Source organism: Oncorhynchus gorbuscha, linkage group LG08 (assembly GCF_021184085.1).
Source record: "Oncorhynchus gorbuscha isolate QuinsamMale2020 ecotype Even-year linkage group LG08, OgorEven_v1.0, whole genome shotgun sequence".
NCBI lineage: Eukaryota > Metazoa > Chordata > Actinopteri > Salmoniformes > Salmonidae > Oncorhynchus > Oncorhynchus gorbuscha.
The window spans coordinates 39518933-39532604 of record NC_060180.1 but is presented as its reverse complement, the minus strand read 5'-3'; the positions used below and the strand labels follow the sequence as shown (position 1 = coordinate 39532604).

At 52.0% G+C, this 13672-nt stretch overlaps 1 protein-coding gene across 3 annotated transcripts in view; it reads left to right on the top strand.

Moving 5' to 3' along the window:
- LOC124041640 (rho GTPase-activating protein 12-like) overlaps positions 1 to 13672 on the top strand; it is a 144832-nt gene that overhangs the window by 110457 nt on the left and 20703 nt on the right. For 2 of the 3 annotated variants that reach the window (XM_046359453.1, XM_046359452.1), the window contains exon 5: positions 13554 to 13672. This exon is cut by the window's right edge and continues 91 nt beyond it. The exons of the other annotated variant lie outside the window; for it this stretch is intronic. In XM_046359453.1, the coding sequence (XP_046215409.1) occupies positions 13554 to 13672 (119 nt within the window). The remainder of the gene's footprint in view (positions 1 to 13553) is intronic. 3 annotated transcript variants of the gene reach the window in all.

The following is a 13672-nucleotide window of genomic DNA, read 5'->3' as shown; positions in this document are numbered from 1 at the left end:
GTATGTTGCTTGTACTCTCATAAGCCCATCCAAACACATTTGACAGACTGCATTCTGGCAGTATCACAGTTCTCTTTTGGAGTGGTTTGTAGAACACCACACTGCCATCTTGTGGCCAGAAGCACTCAGTGTTCCTTAAACTGTGACTCTTGTGGGTTATGTCACTGCAGTATTTTAATTTTCATGTCTAACTCTCGACACCTGGTCACAATGTTTAGAGCAGGGCTCAGTGAAATACTGTATGGGATCTCTGGCTCTCTGTGCTTTTCAGACCTGTGTTCAAATACTGTTTGAAATCATCAACAAAAAAAATGTACATGTGCTTGATTGAGTTTGCCTGGCAAGAGTCGAAGTTTGATTTGATTTGTCTGTGCGCAGAAATATAATTATCATGACAAAATCTTCTATCAAAATCTGTCTGTTTCAGCTAGAGATATTGGCACAGTGACAAATGTTTTGTTGTTTTGGCTCTGTACTCCAGCACTTTGGAGTTGAAATAATAGAATGACTATGAGGTTAAAGTACAGACGGTGTTTTCTTTCATATCAGGTGAACCGTTTAGAAAATACAGCACTTTTTGTACAAAGTCCCCCATTTTAGGTTACCAAAAGTATTGGGACAAGTTTAGTATTTGTTCCCACATTCCTAGCATGCAATTATTACCTCAAGCTTGTGACTACAAACTTGTTGGATGCATTTCCTGTTTGTTTGAGTTGTTTTTCCTATTCTTTTGTGCCAATTATCAATTGAATAGTAAGTAATGTATTGTCATTTTGGAGTCACTTTTATTGTAAATAAGAATAAAATGCTTCTTAACACTTCTACATTAATGTAGATGCCACCATGATTACGGATAGTCTTGAATTCATTTAGGATAAAGATGAGTGCGAAAGTTACAGATGCACAAATATCATACCCCTCACCATTACAATAACAGTGGAGGTTTGCAGTTATGGTATTTGTGGGTCTGCGATTCATTCAGTGATGATACACAGCCAACCCCCCCCCCCCACACACACACACACACTCCCAGAAACAGTGTTTCCCACCCCTCCAGGCCTCGATTGCGGCAGTGCAATCGTCTCTGATTGATTGAGAGATTCAGAGAGCTATTATTGTTATGTAACATAATAGATGCAAAGCATGGATGTTTACATTCAGGCACTTCTAAATTAATTTTGTAACTTTGCTCCAGAAGCATTTAACTGCCGGGCACTCACACATCATATGGAGGAACGTGTCTTACCTGATTTAGGGGACACAGTGAAGAGTTGGGGACAATTTCATCGTAAAACATTTCCTTGGTGTTGAATACAGTCTGTGAACAAACTTAGTGTATAAACTGATGGTTCCTATTATGGGATGCCAATGTCATATTTTTCCATATTATATTCCAGTTAAAGGTTGGTGAGATTCAATTAGATCTGTGGACAATACTTTTTTAATGGCCTGCTCTTATATATAGTGCGTTCGGAAACTATTCACACCCCTTGACCTTTTCCACATTTTGTTAGGTTACAGCCTTATTCTAAAATGGATTAATCAACCTTTTCCCTCATCAATCTACACACAATACCCCATAATGACATAGCAAAAAACAGGTGGAAATGGAAATATCACATTTGCATAAGTATTCATACCCTTTTACTCAGTACTTTGTCAAGAGATGGTTGTCCTTCTAGAAGGTTCTCCCATCTCCACAGAGGAACTCTGGAGCTCTGTAAGAGTGACCATTGGGTTTTTGGTCACCTCCCTGACCAAGTTCCTTCTCCCTGGATTGCTCAGTTTGGCCGGGCGGCCAGCTCTAAGAAGAGCCTTGGTGGTTCCAAACTTCTTCCATTTAAGAATGATGAAGGCCACTGTGTATTTGGGGACATTCAATGCTGCAGAAATGTTCGGGTACCCTTCCCCAGATCTGTACCTTGACACAATCCTGTCTCTGAGCTTTACGGACAATTCCTTCGACCTCATGGCTTGGTTTTTTGCTCTGACATGCACTGTCACCTGTGGGACCTCATATTGACAGGTGTGTGCTTTTCCAAATCATCATTTGAATCATCATCATCAGTGAAGAACACCTCTTCAAGGGATATAGGAGACACCATATTTCTCTCTATACTCAGCCAGGGTGCAGAAGAATCATGACTAAACCAATTTCAGATGGGCCGAAATGCTAGAGCCTGGAAATACCATTTTAAAGTTTGGTACAGATTGCTCTTTTACTCTTTGCGAGTCTGTTAATTTCATCCGGGCTTGATTACCTTGCTATATAGGTTTTGAAACCACACTATGGATTGTATCCCAATAGCCAGAAGGGGGAGACGAGGGAAGCATTGAACAACAGAAATTCAGCCCTGATATTATATTCATTTTGACAATCAATATTCTGCCGGTTACAGCAACTGGGATATTATTCCATCTACTGAGGTTGGGCTGAATTGATTTGAGCGTTCTGTTAAAGTTTCTGGCAATGTTTTTATCTAAGGAAGGATCTATTCCCAAATGTTTCAAATGGGGAAACAATTGGGATTCTATAAGTAGAGAGAGAGTCCACCATCGGGTTCCATAAGTAGAAAGAGAGAGTCCACCATCGGGTTCCATAAGTAGAGAGAGAGTCCTCCATCGGGTTCCATAAGTAGAGAGAGAGAGTCCACCATCGGGTTCCATAAGTAGAGAGAGAGTCCTCCATCGGGTTCCATAAGTAGAAAGAGAGTCCTCCATCGCGTTCCATAAGTAGAGAGAGTCCTCCATCGGGTTCCATAAGTAGAGAGAGAGAGTCCTCCATCGGGTTCCATAAGTAGAGAGAGAGTCCACCATCGGGTTCCATAAGTAGAGAGAGAGAGTCCTCCATCGGGTTCCATAAGTAGAAAGAGAGAGTCCTCCATCGGGTTCCATAAGTAGAAAGAGAGAGTCCTCCATCGGGTTCCATAAGTAGAAAGAGAGAGTCCTCCATCGGGTTCCATAAGTAGAAAGAGTCCTCCATCGGGTTCCATAAGTAGAAAGAGAGTCCTCCATCGGGTTCCATAAGTAGAGAGAGAGTCCTCCATCGGGTTCCATAAGTAGAGAGAGAGAGTCCTCCATCGGGTTCCATAAGTAGAGAGAGAGTCCTCCATGGGGTTCCAGAAGTAGAGAGAGAGTCCTCCATGGGGTTCCATAAGTAGAGAGAGAGTCCTCCATCGGGTTCCATAAGTAGAGAGAGAGAGTCCACCATCGGGTTCCATAAGTAGAGAGAGAGTCCTCCATCGGGTTCCATAAGTAGAAAGAGAGTCCTCCATCGGGTTCCATAAGTAGAGAGAGTCCTCCATCGGGTTCCATAAGTAGAGAGAGAGTCCTCCATCGGGTTCCATAAGTAGAGAGAGAGTCCACCATCGGGTTCCATAAGTAGAGAGAGAGTCCTCCATCGGGTTCCATAAGTAGAAAGAGAGAGTCCTCCATCGGGTTCCATAAGTAGAAAGAGAGAGTCCTCCATCGGGTTCCATAAGTAGAAAGAGAGAGTCCTCCATCGGGTTCCATAAGTAGAAAGAGTCCTCCATCGGGTTCCATAAGTAGAAAGAGAGTCCTCCATCGGGTTCCATAAGTAGAGAGAGAGTCCTCCATCGGGTTCCATAAGTAGAGAGAGAGAGTCCTCCATCGGGTTCCATAAGTAGAGAGAGAGTCCTCCATGGGGTTCCAGAAGTAGAGAGAGAGTCCTCCATGGGGTTCCATAAGTAGAGAGAGAGTCCCCAGTCGGGTTCCACAAGTAGAGAGAGAGAGTCCTCCATCGGGTTCCATAAGTAGAGAGAGAGTCCTCCATCGGGTTCCATAAGTAGAGAGTCAGTCCTCCATCGGGTTCCATAAGTAGAAAGAGAGTCCACCATCGGGTTCCATAAGTAGAAAGAGAGTCCTCCATCGGGTTCCATAAGTAGAAAGAGAGTCCTCCATCGGGTTCCATAAGTAGAGAGAGAGAGTCCTCCATCGGGTTCCATAAGTAGAGAGAGAGAGTCATCCATCGGGTTCCATAAGTAGAGAGAGAGAGTCCTCCATCGGGTTCCATAAGTAGAGAGAGAGAGAGAGAGAGAGAGTCCTCCATCGGGTTCCATAAGTAGAGAGAGAGTCCACCATCGGGTTCCATAAGTAGAGAGAGAGTCCACCATCGGGTTCCATAAGTAGAGAGAGAGAGAGTCCACCATCGGGTTCCATAAGTAGAGAGAGAGTCCTCCATCGGGTTCCATAAGTAGAGAGAGAGTCCTCCATCGGGTTCCATAAGTAGAAAGAGAGTCCACCATCGGGTTCCATAAGTAGAGAGAGAGTCCTCCATCGGGTTCCATAAGTAGAGAGAGAGTCCTCCATCAGGTTCCATAAGTAGAGAGAGAGAGAGTCCTCCATCGGGTTCCATATGTAGAGAGAGAGTCCTCCATCGGGTTCCATAAGTAGAGCGAGAGTCCCCCATCGGGTTCCATAAGTAGAGCGAGAGTCCCCCATCGGGTTCCATAAGTAGAGCGAGAGTCCCCCATCGGGTTCCATGAGTAGAGCGAGAGTCCCCCATCGGGTTCCATGAGTAGAGCGAGAGTCCCCCATCGGGTTCCATGAGTAGAGCGAGAGTCCCCCATCGGGTTCCATGAGTAGAGCGAGAGTCCCCCGTCGGGTTCCATGAGTAGAGCGAGAGTCCCCCGTCGGGTTCCATGAGTAGAGCGAGAGTCCCCCGTCGGGTTCCATGAGTAGAGCGAGAGTCCCCCGTCGGGTTCCATGAGTAGAGCGAGAGTCCCCCCGTCGGGTTCCATGAGTAGAGCGAGAGTCCCCCCCGTCGGGTTCCATGAGTAGAGCGAGAGTCCCCCCCGTCGGGTTCCATGAGTAGAGCGAGAGTCCCCCGTCGGGTTCCATGAGTAGAGCGAGAGTCCCCCCGTCGGGTTCCATGAGTAGAGCGAGAGTCCCCCCGTCGGGTTCCATGAGTAGAGCGAGAGTCCCCCCGGGTTCCATGAGTAGAGCGAGAGTCCCCCCGTCGGGTTCCATGAGTAGAGCGAGAGTCCCCCGTCGGGTTCCATGAGTAGAGCGAGAGTCCCCCGTCGGGTTCCATGAGTAGAGCGAGAGTCCCCCCGTCGGGTTCCATGAGTAGAGCGAGAGTCCCCCCGTCGGGTTCCATGAGTAGAGCGAGAGTCCCCCGTCGGGTTCCATGAGTAGAGCGAGAGTCCCCCGTCGGGTTCCATGAGTAGAGCGAGAGTCCCCCGTCGGGTTCCATGAGTAGAGCGAGAGTCCCCCCCGTCGGGTTCCATGAGTAGAGCGAGAGTCCCCCGTCGGGTTCCATGAGTAGAGCGAGAGTCCCCCGTCGGGTTCCATGAGTAGAGCGAGAGTCCCCCGTCGGGTTCCATGAGTAGAGCGAGAGTCCCCCCGTCGGGTTCCATGAGTAGAGCGAGAGTCCCCCCGTCGGGTTCCATGAGTAGAGCGAGAGTCCCCCGTCGGGTTCCATGAGTAGAGCGAGAGTCCCCCCGTCGGGTTCCATGAGTAGAGCGAGAGTCCCCCGTCGGGTTCCATGAGTAGAGCGAGAGTCCCCCCGTCGGGTTCCATGAGTAGAGCGAGAGTCCCCCCGTCGGGTTCCATGAGTAGAGCGAGAGTCCCCCCGTCGGGTTCCATGAGTAGAGCGAGAGTCCCCCCGTCGGGTTCCATGAGTAGAGCGAGAGTCCCCCGTCGGGTTCCATGAGTAGAGCGAGAGTCCCCCGTCGGGTTCCATGAGTAGAGCGAGAGTCCCCCCGTCGGGTTCCATGAGTAGAGCGAGAGTCCCCCGTCGGGTTCCATGAGTAGAGCGAGAGTCCCCCCGTCGGGTTCCATGAGTAGAGCGAGAGTCCCCCGTCGGGTTCCATGAGTAGAGCGAGAGTCCCCCCGTCGGGTTCCATGAGTAGAGCGAGAGTCCCCCGGGGTTCCATGAGTAGAGCGAGAGTCCCCCCCGTCGGGTTCCATGAGTAGAGCGAGAGTCCCCCGTCGGGTTCCATGAGTAGAGCGAGAGTCCCCCCCGTCGGGTTCCATGAGTAGAGCGAGAGTCCCCCGTCGGGTTCCATGAGTAGAGCGAGAGTCCCCCGTCGGGTTCCATGAGTAGAGCGAGAGTCCCCCCGTCGGGTTCCATGAGTAGAGCGAGAGTCCCCCGTCGGGTTCCATGAGTAGAGCGAGAGTCCCCCCGTCGGGTTCCATGAGTAGAGCGAGAGTCCCCCGTCGGGTTCCATGAGTAGAGCGAGAGTCCCCCGTCGGGTTCCATGAGTAGAGCGAGAGTCCCCCCCGTCGGGTTCCATGAGTAGAGCGAGAGTCCCCCCGTCGGGTTCCATGAGTAGAGCGAGAGTCCCCCGTCGGGTTCCATGAGTAGAGCGAGAGTCCCCCCGTCGGGTTCCATGAGTAGAGCGAGAGTCCCCCGTCGGGTTCCATGAGTAGAGCGAGAGTCCCCCGTCGGGTTCCATGAGTAGAGCGAGAGTCCCCCCGTCGGGTTCCATGAGTAGAGCGAGAGTCCCCCCCGTCGGGTTCCATGAGTAGAGCGAGAGTCCCCCCGTCGGGTTCCATGAGTAGAGCGAGAGTCCCCCCGTCGGGTTCCATGAGTAGAGCGAGAGTCCCCCCCGTCGGGTTCCATGAGTAGAGCGAGAGTCCCCCCCGTCGGGTTCCATGAGTAGAGCGAGAGTCCCCCCGTCGGGTTCCATGAGTAGAGCGAGAGTCCCCCCCGTCGGGTTCCCCGAGAGTCCCCCCGTCGGGTTCCATGAGTAGAGCGAGAGTCCCCCCCGTCGGGTTCCATGAGTAGAGCGAGAGTCCCCCCGTCGGGTTCCATGAGTAGAGCGAGAGTCCCCCCGTCGGGTTCCATGAGTAGAGCGAGAGTCCCCCCCGTCGGGTTCCATGAGTAGAGCGAGAGTCCCCCCGTCGGGTTCCATGAGTAGAGCGAGAGTCCCCCCGTCGGGTTCCATGAGTAGAGCGAGAGTCCCCCCGTCGGGTTCCATGAGTAGAGCGAGAGTCCCCCCCGTCGGGTTCCATGAGTAGAGCGAGAGTCCCCCCGTCGGGTTCCATGAGTAGAGCGAGAGTCCCCCCCGTCGGGTTCCATGAGTAGAGCGAGAGTCCCCCCCACGAGTCGGGTTCCATGAGTAGAGCGAGAGTCCCCCCGTCGGGTTCCACGAGTAGAGCGAGAGTCCCCCCCGTCGGGTTCCACGAGTAGAGCGAGAGTCCCCCCGTCGGGTTCCACGAGTAGAGCGAGAGTCCCCCCGTCGGGTTCCACGAGTAGAGCGAGAGTCCCCCCCGTCGGGTTCCACGAGTAGAGCGAGAGTCCCCCCGTCGGGTTCCCCCGAGGGTTCCAGAGTAGAGCGAGTCCCCCCCGTCGGGTTCCACGAGTAGAGCGAGAGTCCCCCCGTCGGGTTCCACGAGTAGAGCGAGAGTCCCCCCCGTCGGGTTCCACGAGTAGAGCGAGAGTCCCCCCCGTCGGGTTCCACGAGTAGAGCGAGAGTCCCCCCCGTCGGGTTCCACGAGTAGAGCGAGAGTCCCCCCCGTCGGGTTCCACGAGTAGAGCGAGAGTCCCCCCCGTCGGGTTCCACGAGTAGAGCGAGAGTCCCCCGTCGGGTTCCACGAGTAGAGCGAGAGTCCCCCGTCGGGTTCCACGAGTAGAGCGAGAGTCCCCCCGTCGGGTTCCATGAGTAGAGCGAGAGTCCCCCCGTCGGGTTCCATGAGTAGAGCGAGAGTCCCCCCGTCGGGTTCCATGAGTAGAGCGAGAGTCCCCCGTCGGGTTCCATGAGTAGAGCGAGAGTCCCCCCGTCGGGTTCCATGAGTAGAGCGAGAGTCCCCCCCGTCGGGTTCCATGAGTAGAGCGAGAGTCCCCCGTCGGGTTCCATGAGTAGAGCGAGAGTCCCCCGTCGGGTTCCATGAGTAGAGCGAGAGTCCCCCGTCGGGTTCCATGAGTAGAGCGAGAGTCCCCCGTCGGGTTCCATGAGTAGAGCGAGAGTCCCCCGTCGGGTTCCATGAGTAGAGCGAGAGTCCCCCGTCGGGTTCCATGAGTAGAGCGAGAGTCCCCCGTCGGGTTCCATGAGTAGAGCGAGAGTCCCCCCGGGGTTCCATGAGTAGAGCGAGAGTCCCCCGTCGGGTTCCATGAGTAGAGCGAGAGTCCCCCCGTCGGGTTCCATGAGTAGAGCGAGAGTCCCCCCATGAGTCGGGTTCCATGAGTAGAGCGAGAGTCCCCCCGTCGGGTTCCATGAGTAGAGCGAGAGTCCCCCCGTCGGGTTCCATGAGTAGAGCGAGAGTCCCCCCGTCGGGTTCCATGAGTAGAGCGAGAGTCCCCCGTCGGGTTCCATGAGTAGAGCGAGAGTCCCCCGTCGGGTTCCATGAGTAGAGCGAGAGTCCCCCCGTCGGGTTCCATGAGTAGAGCGAGAGTCCCCCGTCGGGTTCCATGAGTAGAGCGAGAGTCCCCCCGTCGGGTTCCATGAGTAGAGCGAGAGTCCCCCCGTCGGGTTCCATGAGTAGAGCGAGAGTCCCCCCCGTCGGGTTCCATGAGTAGAGCGAGAGTCCCCCCCGTCGGGTTCCATGAGTAGAGCGAGAGTCCCCCCGTCGGGTTCCATGAGTAGAGCGAGAGTCCCCCCCGTCGGGTTCCATGAGTAGAGCGAGAGTCCCCCCGTCGGGTTCCATGAGTAGAGCGAGAGTCCCCCCGTCGGGTTCCATGAGTAGAGCGAGAGTCCCCCCCGTCGGGTTCCATGAGTAGAGCGAGAGTCCCCCCCGTCGGGTTCCATGAGTAGAGCGAGAGTCCCCCCGTCGGGTTCCATGAGTAGAGCGAGAGTCCCCCCGTCGGGTTCCATGAGTAGAGCGAGAGTCCCCCCCGTCGGGTTCCATGAGTAGAGCGAGAGTCCCCCCGTCGGGTTCCATGAGTAGAGCGAGAGTCCCCCCCGTCGGGTTCCATGAGTAGAGCGAGAGTCCCCCCGGGGTTCCATGAGTAGAGCGAGAGTCCCCCCCGTCGGGTTCCATGAGTAGAGCGAGAGTCCCCCCGTCGGGTTCCACGAGTAGAGCGAGAGTCCCCCCCCGTCGGGTTCCACGAGTAGAGCGAGAGTCCCCCCGTCGGGTTCCATGAGTAGAGCGAGAGTCCCCCCCGGGGTTCCATGAGTAGAGCGAGAGTCCCCCCCGTCGGGTTCCACGAGTAGAGCGAGAGTCCCCCCGTCGGGTTCCACGAGTAGAGCGAGAGTCCCCCCCGTCGGGTTCCACGAGTAGAGCGAGAGTCCCCCCGTCGGGTTCCACGAGTAGAGCGAGAGTCCCCCCCGTCGGGTTCCACGAGTCCCCCCGTCGGGTTCCAGAGCGAGAGTCCCCCCGTCGGGTTCCACGAGTAGAGCGAGAGTCCCCCCGTCGGGTTCCACGAGTAGAGCGAGAGTCCCCCCGTCGGGTTCCACGAGTAGAGCGAGAGTCCCCCCCGTCGGGTTCCACGAGTAGAGCGAGAGTCCCCCCGTCGGGTTCCACGAGTAGAGCGAGAGTCCCCCCGTCGGGTTCCACGAGTAGAGCGAGAGTCCCCCCGTCGGGTTCCACGAGTAGAGCGAGAGTCCCCCCGTCGGGTTCCACGAGTAGAGCGAGAGTCCCCCCGTCGGGTTCCACGAGTAGAGCGAGAGTCCCCCCGTCGGGTTCCACGAGTAGAGCGAGAGTCCCCCCGTCGGGTTCCACGAGTAGAGCGAGAGAGTCCCCCCGTCGGGTTCCACGAGTAGAGCGAGAGAGAGTCCCCCGTCGGGTTCCACGAGTAGAGCGAGAGAGAGAGTCCCCCCGTCGGGTTCCACAAGTAGAGCGAGAGAGGGAGTCCCCCGTCGGGTTCCACAAGTAGAGCGAGAGAGGGAGTCCCCCGTCGGGTTCCACAAGTAGAGCGAGAGAGGGAGTCCCCCGTCGGGTTCCACAAGTAGAGCGAGAGAGGAGTCCCCCGTCGGGTTCCACAAGTAGAGCGAGAGAGGAGTCCCCCGTCGGGTTCCACAAGTAGAGAGAGAGGGAGTCCCCCGTCGGGTTCCACAAGTAGAGCGAGAGGGAGTCCCCCGTCGGGTTCCACAAGTAGAGCGAGAGGGAGTCCCCCGTCGGGTTCCACAAGTAGAGCGAGAGTGAGTCCCCCGTCGGGTTCCACAAGTAGAGAGAGAGAGAGTCCCCCGTCGGGTTCCACAAGTAGAGCGAGAGTCCCCCGTCGGGTTCCACAAGTAGAGCGAGAGTCCCCCGTCGGGTTCCACAAGTAGAGAGCGAGAGTCCCCCGTCGGGTTCCACAAGTAGAGAGAGAGAGAGTCCCCCGTCGGGTTCCACAAGTAGAGAGAGAGAGTGTCCCCCGTCGGGTTCCACAAGTAGAGAGAGCGAGAGTCCCCCGTCGGGTTCCACAAGTAGAGAGCGAGAGTCCCCCGTCGGGTTCCACAAGTAGAGAGAGAGAGTCCCCCGTCGGGTTCCACAAGTAGAGAGAGAGTCGTCCATTTTGGTCCTGAGTAGCAGTAGTGCAGATTTGGTTAATGTATTTTATAACTTGAGATGGAGCTGAATTTGTCTATGATCGTCAATGCTTTTGGGAGGGATTGAGATATAATGTAAAATATCGTTGGCGTATAATGAGATGACGTGATCCGTAGAATTGAGAGATATTGGTCTAATTTCTTTTGATTGTCGAATTGCCTGTGCCAGGGGCTCCAGAGACAATTAAAATAGTAGAGGTGAGGTGGGATCACCTTGCCAGCTACTAGTATTTATTTTGAACGGAACAGAGCAGGTATTGCCTGTTATTACTCTGGCTGAGGGATTGGCATATAGTATTTTAATCATATGAATACATTTGGAGCCAAGTCCCATATGTTCCAAAACCAGCCAAAGATATGATCGCTATCATCAGCTTTTTCTGCGTCGAGAGATACTGTTGATCTGCCCAATGATCTTTGGTTCCTGATGAAGCATGTAAGATATGTAATAGACGACAGAGGTTACATGCAGATAATCGTTTTTTAACAAACCTTTTTTGGTCAAGATGTACCAATTTGGGTAAGTAAGTTTCAAGACGGGAAGACAACATTTTTGTAAATAGTTGAATATCTGTGTTTATCAAAGATAGAGGGTGATGGTGAGAGCACTGGGTGGAGATCTTACCTTTTTTATATAAAAGCTAAATTACTGCTGTATTTACATCCCTTCCAAATGAACCTTTGAACGGCTGTGTTCATCATTTCAAGTAACAGTGGACCTAACTGGTTCTAAAATGTTAAATAGACCTCAGGAGGAATACAGTCACAACCAGGTGATTTGCCTTTATTCATGTTATCCAATGCCCTTTGGAGTTCATGGAGAGAGATCTGGGCTCTCAGCAGGCCGGATTCTTATATCTTTTAAAAATGACTCGATCTGGCTTGGTGTGGATTTACAATCAGAGGTGTAAAATTCGTCATAGAAACGGGAGAATCTTTGGTGAATTCATTTGGGTTCTGATAATAATTCACTTGATTCATATTCAAAATTATTATTTTTTTAATTAAAACATATACAAATGTTATTTAACCCTTATTTTACCAGGTAAGTTAAACTAAAAACACATTCTCATTTACAGCAATGACCTGGAGAATAGTTATCGGGGAGAGGGGGATAAATGAGCCAATTTGAAGTTGGGGATGATTAGGTGGCCATGATGGTATGAGGGCCAGATTGAATTTAGCCACACCGCGGTTAACATCCCTACTCTTATATAAATGCCATGGGATCTTTAGTGACCACAGAGAGTCAGGATACCCGCTTAACGTCCCATCCAAAAGACGGTCTTCAAGGCAATGTCCCCAATCACTGCCCTGGGGCAGCATGTGGGTTGCGGAGTGATCTTCAAGAAAACTGCAGAAAAAAAGATCCAGTAAACCACAAAGCACACGGGCTTCTCCTACTCCCGCAGCTGCCAAGCTGTAGAAAGCGAAGTTGCACTTGGCCAAATCAATTCCAGTAATTAATGAAATAATCATACATTTACTCTGACACGTCGCGACCCACCATTAACAGGTCAAGTGGGTCATGATCCATACTTTAGTAAAGGCTGAGTTAGGCAGTCAGGTCTGGGTAGATGCTGATCCTATTCCCTGTGTAGGTCAGACCCCCAGATTCTGTTGCAAGGTGAACTATTCGCAGCTTGACTTCAAAGCTTGTGGATCCATACAGTCATACTGTTCCGGGGGGAGGACCCATGCGGACCCATGCGGAGCGCAATGTTAATCAGCGGCATGGGACCCAGCTTCTCCTGCCCTAGCAGTTTATAGAAAAGATTGCTCATGAAGGATGTTGGGTTGCCCCCTTCAACACCAGTTTCAAGTCCTGTGATCCGGAACATTGAATTTACAGGAATGATTTTCGAGTGATTCTTGTTTTCTCTATTAGGAATGAGATTTTTCCTTCCAACTTGAGCTGTTTCCAGGTCATGGAGTCACACCTCTGTTGCATTGGCTGTCTTCTCCAGACTTTCCACTTTAATTGAATAGGTATTCACTTTAGCAGTGAGCTCTCACAATGATACATTTACCGGTTTACAACATTTACCATTTACTATTGTACGTCGAGGGAAAAAGTCATCTCCTCACGAACAATCTCTCTCGTATAGTAACGGCCAGCTCTTTCTGTTGAGAGCGGATGGACAAATTCTGGCTGCTGGAGCACAATAGACATGCTAGATATTTATTGTCACACAATGAATGTCCCACATCTTAATATGATGATTAGTATTGAAACGTTTTAGTAAATAAGTCTGTTAATTCATAGTAATTTGCAAAAGAAAGCCACGAAAAGACCCCCGTGTTTCAATGCATGCCACCGGAACCGTGGCAGCAGGTAGCCTAGTGGTTGGAGTGTTGGGCCAACTACCGAAAGGTTGCTGGATCGAATCCCAGAGCTTACAAGGTACAAATCTATCGTTCTGCCCCTGAACAGGCAGTTAACACACTTTTCCTAGGCCGTCATTGTAAATAGTAATTTGTTCTTAACTGACTTGCCGAGTTAAATAAAGGTTCAATTATAACAAATAAAACTAATAAAAACTGAAAGTTATACAATGCGTTTCTATGGGCTAATGGCAGTGAGGCCCAATTCAATGTTTCATCAAATACTTTTTTAAATATTTTTTTTTTTATACCTACAGTGGTCCTAAAATTCAAAAACAAATAGCTAAATGATCCTTGGTATGACCCTCTAAAAACAATTCCATATTTTAGCTTAGTAAAAACCCAGCCTCAGGCAGACTAGGGGATTTTAATGGACCTATAGAATAGTCCCACAACTGTAAACCCCTCTCATCTGTCACTCAAGGCAGGCTAGTGCTTAAAGTATTTGAAAGATTTCAAAGGATTGGTGCTATGCTGTGAATGACTGCAGTGTTCTTGGCTGTACACTGTGGGTGACTGTGACCTCTATACTGTAGCTCTGACTGTGGTTAATCGTGATTGGTGCTTTCTATTCTCTATGCATAGATAACGCAATGGTGATTGGTCCTTCTCTCTCTCTCTCTTTTCTCTTTCTTTCTCCCTCCCTTTCTCTTTATTTCTTTCTCTCTCCTTCTCTCTGCCTCTTTCTCTCTGCCTCCCCCTCTCTCTCCCTCTTCCGTTTCCCCCTAATCATAGACAACTCTGCCTCTCTCTTTCTCTCCATCCTTCCTTCCTCTCCTCTCGCTTGCCATTGGTCGCTTCCAGCCTCTGTCGTTGGAGGACAACTGCCACAGCACGTATTCTAGCCAATCAGA